This window comes from Apostichopus japonicus, chromosome 6, assembly GCF_037975245.1.
Source record: "Apostichopus japonicus isolate 1M-3 chromosome 6, ASM3797524v1, whole genome shotgun sequence".
NCBI lineage: Eukaryota > Metazoa > Echinodermata > Holothuroidea > Aspidochirotida > Stichopodidae > Apostichopus > Apostichopus japonicus.
Genome location: NC_092566.1, coordinates 16,595,800 through 16,618,008, shown reverse-complemented (window position 1 = coordinate 16,618,008; position 22,209 = coordinate 16,595,800). Strand labels below are relative to the sequence as shown.

Genomic DNA, 22,209 nt, shown 5'->3' with positions numbered 1-22,209 from the left:
TCCTTTAATCACCTTCACATTGTCATTCATCGTGACCGAATTGCGATTACTCAAAATACTATGCACCTCTAGGGAAGTTTACACTTTTACTTTTTTATAATAGATATATATAGTACAACCACAAATTAATACTCACTTGATGTGATATCGTCAAGACCATACGGTTACAGTCTCGATGTAAGGGGTGGGGGAGGGGAGGGGGAGCTTGGATCGCAAGTGGATCAAGTTGGTTGAGTTTCGTGCCCATCATGGGCGCTTTGTAGTGAATTTTCCTGAAAAGTTATCATAATGAAGAACCAAGAGTCCAGATTCTAGTTTAATTGTACTAGTTAGTGTCACATGTATCGATAATTACTTATAGATACATTAGGATAAGTTAGGTGTTACATTTTCAGAGAATAAATTGATGAGTTGACTTGATAGCTTGATGGCCGTTGGTTATACTTAATGTGTATTGTAAAGGTAATGTGGCTTCTCACTGTCACAATATATTGTTAATATTTGTGATATAGGAATCGCCACCAAGTATAAGTGATGGATATATCCCAGTTGTTAAGGGCGCATGACATGTAACCCCGAGGTCACTGTGGTTCGCCATGATCAATGTTCTTTTTCAAGTAACTCAAAATTGTCAGAGTTGACAACTTTTTTGGGACACCGCAACAAAGCGTGTTATTTGATTTGTTATGCAGGTTCACGGGGTATAATGGTGTAACACCTGTTTAGTGTAATATTCACAACATGATAGAAGTATTTCCTTGTGTAATTAACCACGTACTGCAACTTTAGAATGGTACTGATCTGTTTTGCCATATCAGCGCTTTTATTTCTCACTGACTTAACATTCTCATGTGAATATTAATCACTTTATTATTATTATTATTAATATCATATATATATATATATATATATATATATATATATATATATATATATATATATATATATATATATATATATATACATATATATATATATATACATATATATATATATATATATATATATATATATATATTAATGAAATGGAACCAGAACTAGTATTGTTCGAAACCAAAAACAGAACTAGTATTGTTCGAAACCAAAAACAGAACTAGTATTGTTCGATACAGGTGATAAACCTGTACCGGTTTCGAACCTCTGGACATACAATCAAGCGTCCATAGCCTATAGTGGTTAGGGTGTCCGCATACAGAGCGGGAGGCTAACTATTATAGTTTCAATTCCTGCTACTCCATGTCACTTTCGGTGATCATGCACTGAAGAAGAGCTAGTTTTGCTCGAAAGCTCTGCAAAAACCAAACATTGGCTGTTTTACTTCCAATCACTTACCTAATTTAATTATTGTATCTCACTCGAGATCCAGCCTTTCTCTAAATGCAGCATAGTTTTTTTTTCGTTATTCCTACATATATTGATATTTATATATATATATATCTATATATATATATATATATATATGTGTGTATACAGTATATATATATATATATTTATATATATGTGCCGTATAAATACCGTACCATAAAAGTACCGTATAAATGCCTTTTGGTATAGGTTCACATGGTTTGTGGCAACTTACACCCATCTACTTACACCTCGATTAAACATACAAAACGGTTTGATGTAACCTTGGCTTTTTTCTTCTTTCTCTGGTTGTGAAATTCACTTAGGTTACCAACAACAATGCTTTACAAGAATTGTTAGAAAGGCTGTGTCGTGTTGACTTTAAACCTCAGCATAACACAATTGGAAGAATAGGCCTGACACCCACGTTGAACGCTAGCCCTGTCACATGCATTGCAGTCATATTGCATGTAATATACTGTACATATATCTATATACATATTTGTACCATATGTGAAGTTCGCGTTTATATGTTAGATGAAAAACGCTGATCAAAATATTAATATCTTTTTTTTTTCTTCCATACATGATCAGTTAGAAACAGGAAACTGATGGGAAATTAGATTTAAGCAAGATTTAAGAAATCATCTAAATTGTGGGGCGAGCCCAGTGACGTCATTCTGATACCAGTCTTGTTTAGAACATACCATGCACTATATCATTTTTTTCTTTTTGTAATTTAAACATATCAATATTAAAACTATATCGGTGATAATTTAATTTGTTGTCGCAGATCATCAAATGTTAACATGTTCGAATATTCATTGTGCAATAACGGACGTACTCCTCATATGCTGCCCACTATATATACATTAGTGTAAGGTTTACCTTAATATGTTCACAATTTCGATAGATTACGGAGAAAAAAGGGCTTGGTGCAAAACATTACCTTTGTGACACCGATTTCAATACTTTTCAAATCAAAAGGATGTCCCTGCAGAGAGAATGTATCGGACAATGCTTTGCCTATACTCCGGAGGACAACGATATGGTCGATTGGCTCTTTTGTAAAATTCTTCTTTTACAATGCTCTTGATGTGATAGAGGCCAAAAGTCTCAGTGTTGGAATGAGCGTCAAATTAAAAACACCATAAACAGATAGTACTTTGGTTTTAAGCAACAACACTCTAAACCAATAGGCGAAGGACAGCTTACTGTACTTATAAAGATTGGGGACCGTTTCAGTAAAATTCTTTTGAATTATTTACCATCAGGGAACAAGTCATGAGCTTAGGGAGGGTCAAACCGTTGATGACTTTTTGATCAGACAATGGTCCTAACACACACTGTCCATTCCAGTACAGTGATGTTTCTTGTGGCAGCCTTAATTTCTGAAATTAAGGCTAGGCCTAATACCGTACTAACGAATGAAAATGAAGTCTTTTGAGGTTGATCGCGCAATAGATAATGAAATATGACGGGGAGTTTATCAATTGCACTTGTGTTATCAAGAGTTTTTAAGTTTGGGAATGAAAACCTTGCAAGATTATCATCATGAAAATGAAATCGGCCCTAACGATTACTTGGAGGATCTGAGCCTCTAGGAATTAAGTAGATTTAGAAAACTTCGAAATAATTTGAGCGGAACTACAAATTTGTGGTCAATATACTGTTGACCTTTAATAGATAAACTAACATTATTGAACTTTCTTTCTTCGGAATTAAGAATTTAACGAAGTGGCCCAAAAGAAAACCCCCAAAATAATCAAGATATACAGATAGTCACTGTGAATAAAAAAAAAAAACCTGAGTCACGATTTTTTTTTCTGAACTTCACTTTCAAATCTCATTTGGTTAAGTTTTCATTGGATACATTTAAACTTTTTAATTTCTCAATGTATTTCTGATATAAACATTTAAAGTCAATTGTCATTAAAAGAAAATAAAAGTATGTAAAAGGAAACGTTTTATCTTGAATTCGCGTCAGATTGGATAAATATTTCGCGTCTGACAGACATTTTGGAGTTTGCTTGTAATAAGGACAGTTGGCGTATTTGTGACGAACACTGGCAATATGATCTATAAAATGATATTAAAAAACCGTCTCTTCATGGTTGTTTCATGTTGACAGAATAAACGTTTGCTGTATGTATTTGTTAAGCTTTAAATTGTCAAAAAGAATAATCCCTTCACTAGAAACAGTCACAAATTAAATATATTTTTCTCATTTTTTTTGTCAGGTTTGAAAGAAATTTGTTTCCATGATGGACAAAACAGCTGTATATTGTTTGCTTTTCTTAGCAATTATCAAGTTGATCGCATCTCAATCAACTGGTGGTAAGTTCGCACGGGTTGGAACATAAATATTACAAGGAAATCATTGAGTGACTCGCTTACCATCATATATATTCCAGGGTTGAGGAATAATATCGCTCTGTTTTCACTGAAATACAATCTAGATACAGTCGATATCGACTTTTTTCTTTGTAGGTGGGGGGTGGGCAGGGGGGGGGGGGGGTGAGGGAGGGGAATTTAGAAGTAGCAGTGGTTATATGAGGGAAATTGTTAATTGGATGTTCCATTTTGATCACTATAATGTACCACACTTCGCAAGTACTTATCAAGGATATATGATTGCAATTAACTACAAACACAAGAAAGTTTTATTACCAACTCATTTCGAGATTATTTCAAATGTAACTCGATTAAGTTAAGCTGTTTATGATTGCAATAAGATTACGACCGTTAGTTTCAACTCAAAATATTGTTCGTAACTCTCTGTGCAATTTAAGTTACGAGTTAGTAATATGATACACATCAATTCAAGATAAACAGATATTAATAGTCATTGGTTCTTTCTTCATGTCTTTACAAACTACTATTCTTGCCTTGTTTCCACTTTAGCTTGTTCACCGAATCCTTGCCAGAATGGCGCCAACTGTGCCGAGGCTCGACTAGCTCCTTTCTACGTATGTTTCTGTGTCGGTAGTTGGATGGGACAAGATTGTGATTTCCCTGATATTTGTAAGTGTCTCTATAAAGAATACATCAAAGAATTGTTTGCCTCCAAACCTCCCCCCACCCCCCCCCCGATCTATAGAATCGGCACCAATAACACTTTAGCGCCCTCACTGACCTAGCTCCTTCAGGGTCAAAGCCCTCTTTGCTTCCTTCCTAAGCTTCTGAAGAGTCATATAGCCTAACCATAAACAATTCCAGTATTATTTCCATCGGCATGAATCTGTTTAGTTTGAATAGTATCCAAACTTTTGAGTGTTACCGAAAATGACAAACCATGATTTTGATGGGAATTTCATACTGTGAGGCTTACGCATCAAAGTATAGGTTACTTACAAAAAAATCAATGCTATATACCAGGGTCGTGGCGTAATGGACTTCATTAATATATCGTACATTATACTTAATTGTCTAATTATTGTCCACATTTCTCCTTCTTCTTCTTCTTCTTCTTCTTCATCTGTTTCTACATCTGCTTCTTAATTCCAGACAGCAGTTCTTCAACCGTTCAATGTAATCAGAATTTCTACCTCGATCGCAGTGGGAATATTACATCACCGGGCTGGCCAAACTTTTACGCAGTTCGCGAATTTTGTCTGTATTCGATCAAGATACCAAGTGCTCTTTCCATTCGATTGGAAATTGTCTTCTTCGAAACGGAACGTTACAAAGACGAACTGCATATAATTGCAGGACCTTTGTTTCCTGGGTTTAACGACCCAAGAATAAGAGCTCTAAATGGAACAGTTCAGGATGGGACGAAAAATGTTTCTCCACTGTTGTTTGATATAAATCAAGTAACCATGCTTTGGGAATCGGATTTCAACATCAATAAGACTGGATTTTTGTTGTCATACAGCGCCGGTGAGTTATGGTGTCTGCTAAGAAATATACCAAAATTAATTTTCTGTTAAGATCATGCCTCTGAAGAGGATGTTAGTCTCTGAAGAAGATCCTGTTAGGGATCGAAAAGTCGGTCCAACTTACTTTTACACATTCTCTTATACAGGCCCTTTGGTGGATAAGTAGTTTACTTACAGTTTTGTTTTATTTTGAAGATCATGTCATCAAATTTAGGTGTCAATTTTTCAAATGAGAATTTCCCAGTCCGCCTTTGAAAGAAGATACTGCCGGGATCGAAACGCGAGGCCCTATAACTCTATTGCTTTATGCACACAGGCTTTTAGAAGTAGCTCAACAGTTTGTTAACTGTATCGTCGGGCTCTGAAAATCCATATATAGACTGAAATGAAAACGCAAAACTTCGACTTGTTTATATCAACATATAGGTAATATAGAACCACCTTCTCAAAAGGCCCAATGAGCATCACGTTACATTAACAGTGTTTGTATTTTTGTATTTGACCGACAATTTTTACCAAACATTATCAACATTATTTCAGCATGGCGCTTGCAATAACGGAATATTCTATGATTCTATTCTCATTCTATTTCTATTTCATTCTATGATTATAAACTATCAGCTTAGAACTACCTCCTGGTTTATTTTACTTAATGAAGAATAATGAGCAAACTATTAATATTCCATTACATAATGCCATGCCCAAGTAGGCCTACCTTTCTTTTTATACAAGTAATAAGCACATACAAAGCTCAAATTGAAAACTCCGACCCATACAAAAAGTTTTTTTTTTTTTAAATGAAACGTCTGCCGTGACATTTATGCAACACGTCAGATCATATGTTATGGCCTATCGCACTTTTAGACATCACACTCGACGTTAAATGACTACTTTCATTTTTTTTCTGCTGTTGCGTAGGAAGCTATCAAAAGTAACTTGGGGGGGGGGGGGGGAGCAGGAAATAGCTGGATTCTGAAGTTTCCAACAGAAGAATTCTAGTTTTGTCGATGCTATACGGTGGCCCAGATGGGGCGTTGAACATATTTCGACCATATTTCATATCAAAATTTGTAGTTTTTACGAACTGTACGAATCCAGTGTCTCTTTGAAATTATGATTTTTCACGTTAATATTTGACTAGACGTAGTATGAGTTATGTTAAACGAATCATTAGTCACTTACTTGATTGCCGAGCTCCCCTTTTGCTAATGATCCTGCTGAATAATTCAGCACTCAGCCGCTTAGTAGTGTCCCCAATGGCTTGCCATACGCCTGCCCAAAGTTGTCCACTTTTCAGAACGATTACTTTCACCCATAGAATGTTTGATTAGGAATTTCTATGCTTTCACCATAGTTATCATACCTATGCTTTCAAACCTGTTCGAAGTGAAACCGCCATAGTTTCACTACATGGTTTCTCTAAATCTCTTACAAGTTACAGTAGCTAACAACATTTTTGATATCCGCCGTTAGTACATAATTGTAAGTATTCAGAAACGATTGTGTAAATTTTGGTTTGAAGTTTTCAAGACCTCTCCGCAGACACTGCAGCATTGTGATCGTAATTTATAAAATTGGTTCGGCCCAGCCTAATGAACTTTTCCCTATTAACAAGCGTTCTTTAACTTAAGCCTAGTGTTATTTGTTAAGTCGTTCTAAAAGTATCCTACTGTGGCATGTAGGCCTAGCCTAGGCCTCAATCCAATTTATGAAATTTCCTATACAGGCCTATAGTCAAACGCATTGAATTGTTTGGCCTAACAATGATCGCACCTTGAACAAATAACTTAACTTGGTCGTTATAGCAAAGCTCATACAATGGGAATGAAACACTTTACTCATATATTTCCGGATACAGTCATTTTAAACAAAAACATTCAAAAGGTATATTATGATCTTGCCTATTTTGCCCAGCAGCTGGCAGAATAAGACAATCGGCTTACCTTATTTTTCAGCTGGATAAATAAGGTGTCGTGCCCTCACTTTTCATCCGGCTGCTGGGTGGATAAGAAAACTGATCATGTTATTCACCCGGCAGCAGGATAAACAAGGTGTACTGCCCTCATTGTTTTCCTGGTTGCCAGGGGAATAACATGAACCGTTTCCTTATACCCTTGGCAGCTGAACAAAGATTAAATCACATTTCGAAAGGTGCATGTTCTGTATCTAATTAAATGCAAACAGTAGGCTACAGACAGAATTTGTACATGTGGATAATAAGGGCTACCTGAAGTTGAGGGTGGTTATTGCAATTGCACCTAAAATTAAGAGAATTGATTCTCATCACCATAATGCTTTGAATTGTTGTTGTGATTGATCTTTTTGTCTCCTAATGTGGCCACAAGTTGCCAAGTGTTGTTTTGGATAGAACCTTGTGGAAGTTGCTGTCTGATTGGTTAATTAACTGCCAGACATATAGCGGGGTATACATTGTTATTGACCTGACCGCAGAGCAAATGATCACAACATTACATGCTTGGATAGGCCTAAGCTAGACTATGTGACGTCACTAGACTATTGTGAGTCTATAAAAGTTCACACACCTTGCATCGTCTGCAAATTTCTTCAGAATTGTCATCAGTTGCCATATATGCATATTGAATTGAATTGAATTTGAATTTATTGTCCACAATCGGAAATCCGGCTTACACTGGTCGTAAACGTAAGAAAAAAAAAATAGCAATAGTTTAAGTCAATAAACTGCGATACACATGCAATAATACAACAAATATAGATGTAAAAGTTTTAAATAAAGTTGTCACTGTTGTATAACCAAAGTTGTCATTATAACTTTCATCTTACATGTTACATATGTTTTCTTTTAATCTCAGACATTGATAACTGTTGGAGGAACCAGTGTGATCCAAGATCAATCTGTGTTGACCTTGAAGATGACACAGGTTACCGATGTATCTGTCCTGATGATCAAGCAGGAAGATTTTGCGAGTCTGGTAAGGTCTTTCTCTGAGACTCAGCTGGATCAAATAGGCTTGTCAGACAACTTCCAAAGATCTCATAACGTATTATTCTGTGGCAATAAAATTACTTGAATGCTTTCACACAAATTTAAATGTTAAAACCTCTCAAAGCTTCGCAATTGTAAAAGTGTACACAGCTAATTTTGTTAGTGAACATGGAGAACTTTTCAACAATTTGAAAAAGGAATTTTACTGTAGCTATCAAGCTTGTGTAAGCCCCCATTAATTTCTTTATGTGTGTTGAACGACTGTTTGGTACCCATCCATTAGTAAAACCCATAATATGATTTGACAGAACCTGTCATTTCTCATGTACAGGTGTGCTTTCATCTCATAGTACAGATGTACAATCATATCTCCTATGATAACGATCTGTGAATTGGAAGGAAAGATATAATTCACCATACATGTACTCTTCTGTATCAGGTGATCTATCACTTTTTCAGTGTCTAATATAATCTTGTTGTAGGTGTCGTCATCATCGCCGAGACCAGACCGACGGCTTCCTTCCCCGAAGGCAGCTTGGTGGAGGGCATATCATCCATCAATATTTTCTTCGATCTCGCCTTGACCCCGTCACAACTTGCCTCATTTCGGGTCACCGGTTCAAACCTTTGGCATGTCACAGCTTCCCTTAGCAGCCAGAATAGCAGGAACGGTGACTTTGTGAGTGTGGTCCCTCTGCTCAGTTTTACGCAAGGGTCACGTCTGTGGAACCCACCTTCTGTCACCACGCTGAACAGCGTTGAAGTGGTCTTCCCCATCGGTGGGTTTGTCTGCTCGGACACGCAGTTTCTCTGTGCTACTATCAACAAGTCAACTACAGCAGATTTTGTTATCAGGGGCGAACCGACTGATGAATCTTTAACGGGATGCACACAGATAACATGTAGAGGTGAGTTTCTCACTGACGAATTGAGGCAAGTTTGAAAAATACCGCTTTTGTTTGTATGGTACAAACAATGTGCTACTGCAGGTCATCTAAAAAGGACCTGAAAGTTGAGTGCAACTATCAAAAATAATTATTTAAGATGTTTGTTGTTTGAGCAACTTCTCATTCGCACCGTAAAAGCATTATATTTGAAATCAGCAAGTGCTGCAACAATTGAGTTTTCCTTTATGAGGAAGCAAATTGTTAATTATTGTGGGACAGTATATCATATATCAATCTGTCTCAACCTGAAACCTACAGACCCCTTGGGGGAGGGGGGAAGCTGGGGGTCCTTGATTTTTTGTTGTGGGTCTGTGAGTGCAAAGGGATCCACTAAAAATATGAGTTAGTAAAAGCCAAAGTGGCCAATTAACACATTTACATTTTACTGACTCATATATATGCTGTTAAGTCATTCAGGACATGTCTGAAAGTACCATATTGAGCAAAAAAAACTGACATTTTGCTGACCTCAGCCCCAACCAACAGGTGGGGCTGAGGTCATTGGTGATGCTTCTATTGTCTTTGGGTCAGTGAACAGTTGTTTACTTTCTCAAGGGTTCTGTGGGTGGAAAAAAAAGTTTGAGAACCTAGGTGAAATATCATTCTTCTAGAGATGAGATAATTCAGACTGATTGTAAATTAACCTTTCTCTGATATATATCTCAGATGTCCAGTAAGCTCATTTCACAGGACCCCGATACATCACACATGCACCGGAGGTAGTTCTCAAGCTTATCTGAATTAACTATATCGTGTTTCTTCTTTCTTTTTGTCACCAGGGGTCGAAATATCGGCCACCACGATTCTGGGGCTTGATCCGATCAATATTCAAGATGGTCAGAATGTTTTGTTTCAGTTTGACATAGCCCTTGATTCTGTTGCTGGTGCTGGCAGCGTCCGCGGCGAAATGCTGTGGCTTGTCAATGCCTTCGCCAGCAGTGCATCAGATGGTAGCGTGAGAGTAGGCAGGGAACAGAGAATTTTGCTGGCGGCCGGTGTGTCGAATACAAGCGTGATAGCTGGGAGCAGATCGATTCTGGAGGATTTGTCAGTGGTCTTGGACTTCCAGAACTTAAACTGTGCTCAACTGAGGTATTTTTGCGTAGAGGTGATGAGAAACCCCCAAGGCACGGAGTTCACCTTGACGGGGGTGCCGACCGACGATGTCTTGGTGACCTGCCAGGAAATTGATTGTGGAGGTAAGACAATCTTGTGTAAATTCCTTTGACCAATTTCAGGAGCAGGGACAGTAGAAAGTTAATAATATGCGCCGACTTTGGTAGTATATTCTACACACACCTCATCCAGACCTGATTCTGATGCTATTGGCTTGAGTTATTCTGTTATCTACTTTCACCAGTGGGGCCTACAGTAGCTGTCTCTAATGCTTCAGTTTGGTTTGGTTCTCTCCTAAAATATTGAGCAATTTCAGAATAGCTTTGATATTACGATAATCACCAATCATTCGGTACGCTAAGCTTTACATGCCATGCCAAACCTACACCAAGCATATACTGAAGCTGATAGTAGCACTGCTAAGAAATATAACATTGAATATCTGACTGCATGAACCTGTTAATATATTTTATAAATATTGAGAAACATGAAAGATGCTCTTCTTGGTACAGGTATAATACAATAATACAATATAATACAGACAGTGAACCATCGAGAAGATTTATTTCGACTGTATTTCTGCAATGTAAAAATGACAGTCACGACCTCATAACTGTAACCGAGTAATCGCAGTAATCCTTAGAGGAGCTATGCAATTAATCGACTACAAAAGAAAGAGTAGACTATCAGCACTATAATACATAGATATTGCATTTAATAGAAATCTTAATTGTTGTGTCAGTGTCAACCACCTAGTTTTCTGTTAGCTAATTCCCTATATCACATTCCTAGTGTCTGGGAGGGTGTTTCCTTTTCCAACAATTTTGCTTTACATATTTCAAAGAAATGAGCAAATATTGGATAAGTAATATATTGCAAAATGCTTGATTGAGAATTTACCTGAAGGAATGTAGTCCAGTTGAAGTGTCTCGTGGTCGAGGGATCAATTAAAAGTAATATTTCACTTCCTGCTGGTGCCCTGACATCCACCTCAGGTTCCCATAATTATGTGACTATGATAATTTCTTTGAAAATAGAAAAAACATAGAACGCTAAACTGATCACTTTCTGTGGCAGTTGTTCATTGCATCAAGACATCTCTATCGTGTGATGTAACTCATCCGGTTGGGTGAAATTTTGTATATGTAGCATTAATGCAAGACCCTTTGTTGGTGTGTTTGTTTTGTTGTTGTTCTTGTGTTTAAAAATAAAGAATTATTATATAATTGAGCATATTCATTCATCGTGTCGATATCCTTTACTTTTATTTTAGCCGTGCAGATTATACAGACATCGTACGCATCGAACAATCCCACAACGTTGTTGGGCAACAGTGCTTCAAACATCATCAATTTGGATCTAACTGCGCTCTCATTAAGGGGCAGCAATACTATTAGTGGCACTGATCTATGGCAGGTAATTATATTTCATATCACATATCTGGACTAAAAATACCATAAAAAGGACTATCTCGACCAAACCATATCATTGAAAAGCCATGTTATTACTTCTGTTAAATTTGTTCTGCTATTTGTGGGAACGACAATAATTAATTTAGCATAGTTAGAGTTAATGACAGGGGAAGGAGGAGGTGGTGGAGAGGTAAGGAGGGGGGAGGGGTGGGGAGGTTGCATTATGGCAAACATGAAGAAGATTAAAATTTCAACCTTACATATAAAGACTCACTGTTTGGTTCTTGATTCCGTTATTTTATTTTCCGGCCAGGTGGAAATTTTTACCAACCAGCAGATTGACGGTCTTGGACTTACTGCGGTGTCCCAGTCAGCGACCCTTTCAGTATCAGCAGCGAATGCAGCCCTGAATGCCGGTGGTGGTAGCATCGTCCTGAGCAATGTGGAGGCCAATATTGATCTGACTGGTATAACATGTAGTCAAGTTACGTACATCTGTACCAGGTTACAGAGAAATCCACAGTCTCAGCCCGAATTTATTCTGGAGGGAATTCCTGGAGACCGAGTCTTCACTAATTGCCAGGGATTCTCCTGCACAGGTCAGTTTTGTGTTCATTATAGAGAGAAAAAGAAAACATTTTCAGAGTATTGATAGTAACTCCTGTTAACATATTCATCCAACCCTTCTTCGCTAGATTTCAAAACCTACGTACTAAAGACGGTCTATAATTTTGCAATTTTTAGCCAAGTAATTAATTGCTAAAAAATGCTAGTGCATACTCAGAAAACTAAAATCAAAATGGCATTTTCCTTGAATCAATAACAAAAGCAGCGAGTATCTATTGGCAGAAAAATGCAAGGGCCTCTTTTTATTTGCCCTTCCCCTTCCCCCTTCCCCCTTCCCCAACCACCAAATGTTAAGCAAAACACAAATTTTGATTGAATGACATGAAAAATATTAGCTTGCACTACAGTAGTCTGAATAGAAATGAGATTTTATACTCCTTGACCTGGAGACAAAGTTTTGTAGGACTATTTTTTTTTTCTTTTGCAATGTCTGTCGTTTGTGATTTTTTTGATGATTATGTAACGTACAGCAATCTCTCCTTTAAACATTACCAATCTCTCTGTCCTTACTGTGATTGGTTGTTCACCCTCCTGTTCCACTACAGACAGGAGAAATTGTGATGACGTCTTTTGTCAGAACGGCGGTACTTGTGTCGAGCTGAACAACAATCCTAGCTGCACGTGTGCACCAGGCTGGATGGGACCATTGTGTGCTGATCGTAAGTTCTTTTGCCTAGGAATCATGACGGGTGAGGAGAGGTGGGGGGCGTTGGGAGGGGGTGGAGGGTGGGTAGATGATGGTGGGTAGAGGGAGGAGATGAGAGAAAGTGCTAGAACATTTATCATATGCTTCCATGTACTGATTATAAGGCGAGATGTGTTGGACCATCCATTAACTAAAATGTAAAGCATTATTTACCACATAAAGACTTAATCAGTTTCCTTGTAATGAACTGAATGAAATTGTGGGGTTTACTACAACTAAGCTGTGAAAATTCATGACGGTTTTGCTTTCTTTAGGAGGAACAAGTTGCAGCTTGCCGTATTCCTGGACTTGTAAATTATGCAAGTGGATTCGAGTCAATGGCATTATCACTTTGCTGTAGCAATTTGAAGATACAGTAGCACACTGCATATACGTTGCAAAGGAAATTTTTGGTGTACCTTGACATAAACTTTAATAGGTTATTATATAGAGACACAGAGCTTCTCCACATACTCAATCTTAGATTAACCAGCTTTTAATGTCATCCTACCAGAGAAGACAATGTAGAACATTCCCCAAACATTTGACAATGCCCAGTAATATTAATTGTTCTATAATTAGAAATGAATTAATTAGTGTTATTTTTTCTCAATTTTTTATACTAATTTAAATGTATGACGAAAAACACGATAAGAATAACAAGAAGAAGAAGAAAAACAAACTGAGATGTTAAAAATTGGGCATCTCATGTTGTCATCATATTAAAGTTTTCATTAATTTTCCCATTATTTTTGCTCACTTTCTGGCCTTCAACCTTTATCAATGAAGCTGTCAACGCCTGCACGAGTGGCGTTTGCCTTTTCGGTGGCACGTGTGTCAACAACCAGTTTAACTTTGTCTGCCTCTGTACGTTGGGAAGAGCTGGACCGATATGTGAATTGGAAGATGCAGGTAAGAAAATGGCTTCATTCATCTCATTGGAAAATTGTTTGTGGTTTTGCAGATCCAATATTTATCCTCACCAAATGGATTTAAACAGAATTTTGTTTTCTTTTCTAGTGTGCGTTTATAAGTTTGTCACCTTCGGTTAGGAATGGTGTCTGTTGCCTTTGAAAGCGAGTGGGAATATGTTTATGCAAAACCTTCCACATTAAGTGTAGACTATAAACCTCGCATAGAAGGAAAGGTGGTTGTATGGAGAACACTTTCCTTTGAAGTATTTTAAAGAATTCTTTGATAGCAAGAGATGAGAAAAGGGGCATGGCAGGGTGACATGGATACTCATTAAAGGAATTTGGTGTAATCATGTTTGGTTTCAATGGTAATCTAATCTTTGCATTCATGATGGTGTATGTGTGTGTGTGTTCCCAGCTTGTAAACATGATATCTGAAGAAGGGAAGGTCGGACCAACTTCATATGTGGTTTTTAGAAGTACCACATTGAGTACAAGATGCCTATAGTTATTTTGGTGGAGGTTAAATGTCATTTGGGGTCACCAGGGTTCAAATTGTGAAAACCTTGTAAACACTATCTGAAGATTCACGAAGAAAACTGATCGTTACATCATCGAAACCACAACGCATCTTCACACTCTGGTTGAATATTGTGATTATCCATGCATGGTGGAATATTTGAATAGACAGGTTCGTCTCTCACGTTCTGTTTCAGGTGTGAATGTCTTGTCTGTGAGCCCCGTCATTCAGAGTGGTTTCGTCCGGGAGGGATTCTTCCTCAACGCTCTGAACCTGGATGTAGCGGTCCGGACCGATGGGAACGGTGACAGCGTAAGCGGGACGGGCCTGTGGGCCCTGGAGTTCTTCCTGAGCGACAGGGACGACGGCAGTGGGGCACGGTACGACTTCCTGACGTCAGGCTTGAACTCTATCCAGGCAAGCACGGCTATCGCTGCGGGATCCACAGAGTCGATCACCGGCGTGTTCTCCACCGTTGACCTCCGCACCCTGACATGTCCACAGGTCCCGTACATCTGTGCGGAGCTGAGTAAGGGAAACAACCCCAATCCGGACTTCCTTCTAACAGGTTCCCTGGTTGGCTGCACAGCTATTGATTGTAGAGGTAAGAGATCTGTTTCTGAATAAGATGTCTGATTGAGAAGTTGACAGAGAATGTTGCTGGGCAGGGTTGTGGGGTGTGTGTGGGAGGGGAAGAAGGTGAGGGGAGGGGAGGGGAGGGGAGGGGAGGGGAGGGGAGGGGAGGGAGGTTGCAGAGGTGCTTAATAGGGCAGAGCCACAGAAAGTTGGGACAAGGAAATGTGGATTTGGTTTGGATGAGATGTGTTAACGTTTTCGTACGGTTCATTTTACGTAATGTTAGAACAATATCTTGTAAGAGTTCTGATACATACGGGTATACTTTTTAGTTTGGTACACCCAATGCGTTTCTCCATGGCTTAATTTGATGTGGGTTGGAATACAACAAGAAAACGGAGGTATTTATTTTACGAAGAGTGTCCATGGAGATATTGTTAAAATTTACGAGGTTATACATAAAGTTTTGGATAACACTTTAACCCAGTGTAAGTGTTCTGTTTTGAGAGGTGATGAATTATCTCACTGATTCGAAGAGGTAAACATGATACCTCTTTCTTGCTACTGTCTCTCTCAGGAGTGGTTATTGTCGACAGCCAGTTGCAGTTTAGCTCACCGCCAGTTTTGGTAGAGCGATCCTCCGTCAATTCCCTGACATTCGACTTCCTCTTAACATCGGATACCACTGGAGGCAGCGTTATGGGCGACGACCTTTGGAATCTGGTCTGGTATCTGTCTACCGAACCGGACGACACAGGGATGACTCAAGTAATTCCCGTCTCTCTCACATCCCAGCAGTCTGGACTGGACCTCGTGGCCGGTACGCCTGGGACCGTTAGATCGGTCAACGCTCAGATCAGCACCCTACCGTTGACGTGTTCGGAGTTTGGATACATCTGCGTCCGATTAGAAAAGAACCCGTCGGCCAGCATCGACTTCACTCTGTCCGCCAGTAACGACCAGGCTTTGTCTGACTGTCAACAAGTGACCTGCAGGGGTAAATAAATAATAAAAAAAATATTACTAAAATAAAATTAAAAATTAAAATTAAATTTAAGTGAAAAAAAAAAAAAATCTCTTTCTCTAGTGCATCGTATGTGCATTGATACAAGAAATGTCAGTAAATGTCGGTAATGCCTCGGAGAAAAGAAAAAAATGCTTTCACATCCCACAACAAATTCTTTGATCAAAGAATTTTTTAATGTTCAGATTTTAATAACGGACATCTGAGTAGATGATGTCATTGTAAACAGAAGTAACAAGTTTCAGAACAACAATTTTTCTAAATTGTGGTTTCGTGGAGCAATTTTGTTTTGTGTGGAAAAATAACTATGGTCAAACTTTATGGACTTGAACAGTTGGCAATTATTTCGTCATAATTTTATCGTGAATATTTTGTTTCTTTGATGTATCCGAAGGTGTGGAAGTCACCAATCTACGTCCGAGCTATTCTCCAGAACAAATAAGGAGCGGGCAGAACAACTTTTTAATGTTCAATCTCGACGTATTTACCAACTCTGGTGGAGCCAGTGTGAGTGGTACGGATTTATGGATGGTGGAAGTCTTCACCAATACAAATAGCAATGGAGATGGTACCAGTCTCGGTGAGTCCGAACATTTTTCCTTCACAACTGTGGCCGTCGTGAACGGCGTGGCGATATTTTTCCACCTCGAGTAGTGCACAGGAAAATATTGATCGAGATTCCTGGAATATGCCTTTATGAGAGAAAAGGAGTTTTTGAGTTCATACTTCATAAACTATTTTTGGCCAAAATATTATAATTTATTTGCCGTCTTTAATAGTATTTTGGGTATGTTTTATGTCCGATTATTTGAACCTAGTATCTTTCAAGTCCAGGGAAAAACTTCCCGTCGCCAGGCGGACGGCTAACCATCTGATGGGCCTGCTTCTACTTTCTACCCAAAGAGCAACGGTTAATTGACCTGAGGTTTATGGAGAACTGTTGCCATATTTTAAATCTCAGATGGCTTCAGTATTATAAGACTCCTTTCGCTTACTGTTGCTATCTTTGCATTGAATTGTTTGTTATTTTCTGCAGCATCAACCATCGCTACCATACCAACTGGCTCTCTGAACCAGGGTATCAACGCTGGCATCACATCGACTTTAAACAGCATTCAAGCAAATCTTGACCTGACATCAGCCACCTGTTCTGACATTCCTTTTGTCTGCGTCCGTCTGAGTAGGAACCAGTTCTCCAATCCTGACTTTACCTTGGTGGATTCTAATGGAGACGAAGATATTGTTCAATGCCAACAGTATCCCTGCGAAGGTAGGATGCAGAAAGATTTTCAAATTTAAAGTCTTTTTCATTTTCATTTTTTTTAGTGTCATGTCGTGGTTCGTTGGCGCTCGATTTTGTGTAAAAGTCTGGGTCAATCGCTCTCGGGGGTCGACCAAAAGATATGGTAGCAGGGGTATAATTAATTGCACATGCACGCACACGTTTACAGCATCCGAGATGATTCATAGTTGCTCTCAAAATATGTCAATTTTTTTTATGAAATAAGAGTAGAGGGGTCAGTCTATTGTATGAAGTAACAAAGTTATGGCAAATTGATTGTCAACATATTTTTTCAGACATTTGTGCAACTACTATCTTGTATACACAAATGTTGCCACTGAGAATGACACGATTGCTGTACACAAAACTGAATTGAGGCAAATGAAAGAGCTGCCCAAATTAATTTATACCTTTATTTATTTGAGCTAAATACATCGACAGAGATGGAGAAACATGGCTGTTGCATTATCTAAATCAAAAAGGCTTTGGTGATTTTGATTATTCATTGCAGATGAAGTAGATGTTGTTAATTATAACAATTATAAACAATTACCTCCATTAAATAATATTCATTACTAACATGTGCTATTAATATTCAGGTTTTCTAACATGAAAACTGAATTATTCATTATGGAAAGTTTTCCTTTTTCCAGAAAGATATTACGTTCCACAAATCACAGACAGGAATAAAACTGATGGAGAAGTCACAAAGAACCTGATAATAAGTTCATAATGAAAACTTGATAATGTGGGGAAATAACAAAAAAAAACTTGAAGCATTCTTTAAACAAAGAGCTGTACAGTTTATTATTATTTTTTAATCAGATCCGTCCCCGTGTGAAAACAACTTCTGTCAGAACGGCGCTACCTGTGTTGTGCAGAACGATGGATTCACCTGTATTTGCACCAATGCCTTCGTTGGACAGTTTTGTGGGACAGGTGAGAATTATTCTCTTCTCTCTCTTTCTCTCTCCCCTGTCACGTGATGGTGTCACTCCTCTATCGTGACATATGACTCTCAGCACATGTTCTAATGTTTTAGATTGTATTTTAATATAAAACATTCCTTTTATAAACTTGTAGTTGTGTCCTTCATAAATGACTGCCTATATTGTCAGCTGACTGTTATTTGGTTTCCAATTTTTTAAAAATATTTCAACAGTAAATCCGTGCTTTCAGACCAATGCATGTAACGGCAATGGTCTCTGCACACCCCTGGGACTCCCCGGATTGCTCGTTTGCACATGTACAAACGGCTTCACCGGAGTAAATTGTCAAGTACCACCAGGCAAGTAGAACAATTTTATTTCTTCACCTAATTTAATCTCTTTATTTTTAATTCTTGAAAATATGAAAAATGCCACTTCAACTCAAAACAGTATTCAATCAGTATTTATGTAGGCCACACTGCTATGTGGATTATGATAGCATATATAGTCCGTACAAGTCCAGGGATATCGTTTGTGGTTTGGTCTGTTTTATAGTCTTCTCATGTTTTTAGATTTTTGTGTTCGTATTTTACATACTGTTTAATTTTCGTTTATGTGTTTTATTCCTTTGATTTCTCTCTCTTATTATTTTTTTTTAGGTTTTGTTAAACGCCTAGAGGCCTTTTGGTATTTGGCGCTATATTAGGAACTTATTTATGATAATTATATAAATACTTCCATCATACCTAAGCAGATGGTGTGTGTGACTGTGACCATGACAAAATTTCTTTGCAAAATAAAGGAAAACCAGTAGGAATTTGTAAACAATTGATATCGACACCTTCATAAGTAAGAACATGGAATAAAGCTAGTGCTCTCGGCAGGTTAGTCCGTGCCCATATAATACACATTGGCTGATATCTGGACTTGATTATACTCAGCTATAAAAGCTTTAGATATTTCATTTTTGGATAGACAATTTATTTAAGTTTTTTCTCTTTATGCTTTCAGACCCCTGTAATTCAAGCCCATGTTTCAATGCTGGAACATGTGTGAGACTTGGGTCAACTTTACAGTTCTCTTGTTCCTGCCCTCCTTTCTTCGAAGGAGAATTTTGTCAACTCGAAGGTACCTCCTCACTTTAATACAAGAATACCATGTTTTTTTATCTTATTATATCTAGCGAAGAAAATGTTTATAAAACTGCAATATCTCTCGCAAGAAGACCTGTTCATGTTTGGTCAAATACAGTTTGATATTATATCGTGATGATGTTTTGCTTTCGTTGTTATGATACTGTTAATGTACTTCTTGATGCTAACATTTCATGTTTTGTTGGATGAAACTGATGGATTTTACAGTGCTGTTAGTTAATCGCAGGCAATCAAGGGTAATGTAAGAAACCGCATAATCTGCATACATTTGCGGTATAGCTCATGGAAGTAGAAGAACTGTTTCGTACAAATAGATCGGTTTATGGTGCAGTGTATACTACCAGTTGATTTGCATGCTAGAGTTCTGTCGGTCTGTAACCAACTTTTCCAGCCGACTATTCATAGAGGGGCCTCCTGTACTGTTTTTGGTTTGTGATACTTTTTACCTTGTGTCTCATAACTTGCATTTGGTTTTTAGATCCCTGTAGAGGTAACCCATGTGGTGCAGATGCTCAGTGCCTGGGGAATACCCAGGACGGGACCTTTCAGTGCTTCTGTCTTGGAGGATCGAAGGGGGACTCTTGCCAATTTCCAGGTATGATTTTGACAAGACATGACCTGACATCATGTGACGAGATATGATGCATCACGTGATACATGAAATGACATGACACTACGTGAGGTAGGCATTAACATCATTTACACAAAATTACACAACGTGTGACATTACAAGATTTGACATCACGTACTATGACCTGACATGATACATGAATATGCATGACATCTTATGATATAACACATAGTACAAGAAATGACATGACACTACATGACGTATGCATTTACATCATTTACAAGAAATTACACAACGTGACATAACAAGATATGACATCACATTATGACATGACATAATACATGAATAGGCATGACATGACATCTTATAATATATCACATAGTATATCAAATGACATGACATTTGCATTCAAACCATTTACATGAAATGACACATCATGATATGAAATGACATCAAATCACATAATGACATAACATAATACATGGATATGCATGACATGACATCTGATGATACAACACATAGTACATGAAATGACATGACATTTGCATTTACATTGCATGAAATGACACAGCAGGATATGACATCACATCACATGACATAATACATGACATAATACATGAATATGCATGACATGACATCTTATAATGCATCACATAGTACATGAAATGACATGACATTTGTATTTACTTTGCATGAAATGACACAGCATGATATGACATGACATCCTATGACATAATACATGACATAATACATGAATATGCATGACATGACATATTTTGATGCATCACATAGTACATGAAATGACATGATATATGCATTTACATTGCATGAAATGAAAGAGCATGATATGATATGACATGACATGACATAATGACATGACATAATACATGAATATGCATGATATGACATCTTTTTATACATCACATAGTACATGAAATGACATTATATTTGCATTTACATTGCATGAAATGAAACAGCATGATATGACATGACATGATATAATGACATGACATAATACATGAATATGCTTGACATGACATCTTATGATACATCACATGACATACGCAATTACATCATTTACATGAAATGACACAACATGACATGACATCATTCATGAAAACATGTGGCATGACATGACCTCACTTCACATGATTCATAACATAATAGAAGACATGGCATAGTACATTATGTTACATGCCATGCTATGTTATGACAACATGTCACATCACATGATACATCTCATAAAACATGACATCACATGTAAGTAGTATTAATTGCCTTCAAAGAGCAAATCAAAATTTTTTTATCAAAATTTTATCCATTTCCAGCCTTGATCACAGTTAAAATTTGAGTGCTCAATTTTAATGATCTTCGTCATTAAACAAGTTTTGAAATCATCATTGATAATAGTGTCTGAAAGTTCATCAAAATCAAGGACAAAAAACAACTGCTTCGGTTACCAACCAGGTGACCTTTGCTTTAACAAATTCAAATAGCTTGAGAGAGATTTGGCTGCAAGCAAGGCCAATCGAGTTATGCTTTACCCCCTATGTCGTCTTCATCTTCAACAGAGCCCTGCTTTTCGTCACCCTGTTTGAATCAAGGCGTGTGTGCATCAACTTCCACTGGGTCCCAGTATACCTGTACCTGCCAACAAGGTTTCCAAGGTGTCAACTGTCAACTACTCGGTAAGCCTGGTCACATCTCTTTAGGAGAACTATTCTTGTTCTTGCAGCGGTCTCCTTTCCTAAAAACCTAAATTTTGTTATATTCTATTCCACCCTTAAACCTTCTTGCTGTGTGTGCTTCCATGCCCAAGACTTTTTAGCCAATGTAGGTACCTCTCTTGCTCGTGGCATAATTGTTATTCCTCGATTTTTCGTTTCGACATCTGCTTGAAAATTTATACACAAAGACCTGGCATAAACTCTATTAAATTGAAACTTTTTGTGCTTAAAAAGTGATTGGACTTTGCGTGGTGCCAGAATAGGCTTTCCTGTGGTATTTGGAGGGGGAGGGTCGGGGTGCGTGGGTCGGGCTAGGGAGCAGCTCCCCCCCTCCTATTGACGGTAAGGGTTTGTCTCACCAAGTTTGAAGAAATGCCTTTTCAGTAACATGCAGGTGGTTTCTGCTGGCAGAGGAGATGCCACATGGCTTGACACTCTGGTTTCCTACTAACAGTTTTATTGCTTAACTTAAACTGTGTTCATCTTTTACCCCTGCAGTATTTACAATAAAAACAAGAACTTTTTCTTAATCACC

General features: G+C 37.9%; 1 protein-coding gene across 1 annotated transcript in view; it reads left to right on the top strand.

Annotated features, from left to right (window-relative positions):
* The window catches only part of LOC139969280 (cadherin-23-like), a 98,292-nt gene that overhangs the window by 4,628 nt on the left and 71,455 nt on the right, over positions 1-22,209 (top strand). The window contains exons 2-20 of the mRNA XM_071974196.1: positions 3,585-3,681; positions 4,249-4,368; positions 4,852-5,226; positions 8,057-8,176; positions 8,673-9,098; positions 9,917-10,336; positions 11,527-11,669; positions 11,979-12,264; positions 12,838-12,951; positions 13,767-13,889; positions 14,608-15,015; positions 15,565-15,984; positions 16,406-16,591; positions 17,048-17,281; positions 18,119-18,232; positions 18,456-18,581; positions 19,234-19,350; positions 19,855-19,971; positions 21,519-21,635. Coding sequence (XP_071830297.1) covers positions 3,606-3,681; positions 4,249-4,368; positions 4,852-5,226; positions 8,057-8,176; positions 8,673-9,098; positions 9,917-10,336; positions 11,527-11,669; positions 11,979-12,264; positions 12,838-12,951; positions 13,767-13,889; positions 14,608-15,015; positions 15,565-15,984; positions 16,406-16,591; positions 17,048-17,281; positions 18,119-18,232; positions 18,456-18,581; positions 19,234-19,350; positions 19,855-19,971; positions 21,519-21,635 — 4,042 coding nt within the window. The 5' untranslated portion in view covers positions 3,585-3,605. The remainder of the gene's footprint in view (positions 1-3,584; positions 3,682-4,248; positions 4,369-4,851; positions 5,227-8,056; positions 8,177-8,672; positions 9,099-9,916; positions 10,337-11,526; positions 11,670-11,978; positions 12,265-12,837; positions 12,952-13,766; positions 13,890-14,607; positions 15,016-15,564; positions 15,985-16,405; positions 16,592-17,047; positions 17,282-18,118; positions 18,233-18,455; positions 18,582-19,233; positions 19,351-19,854; positions 19,972-21,518; positions 21,636-22,209) is intronic.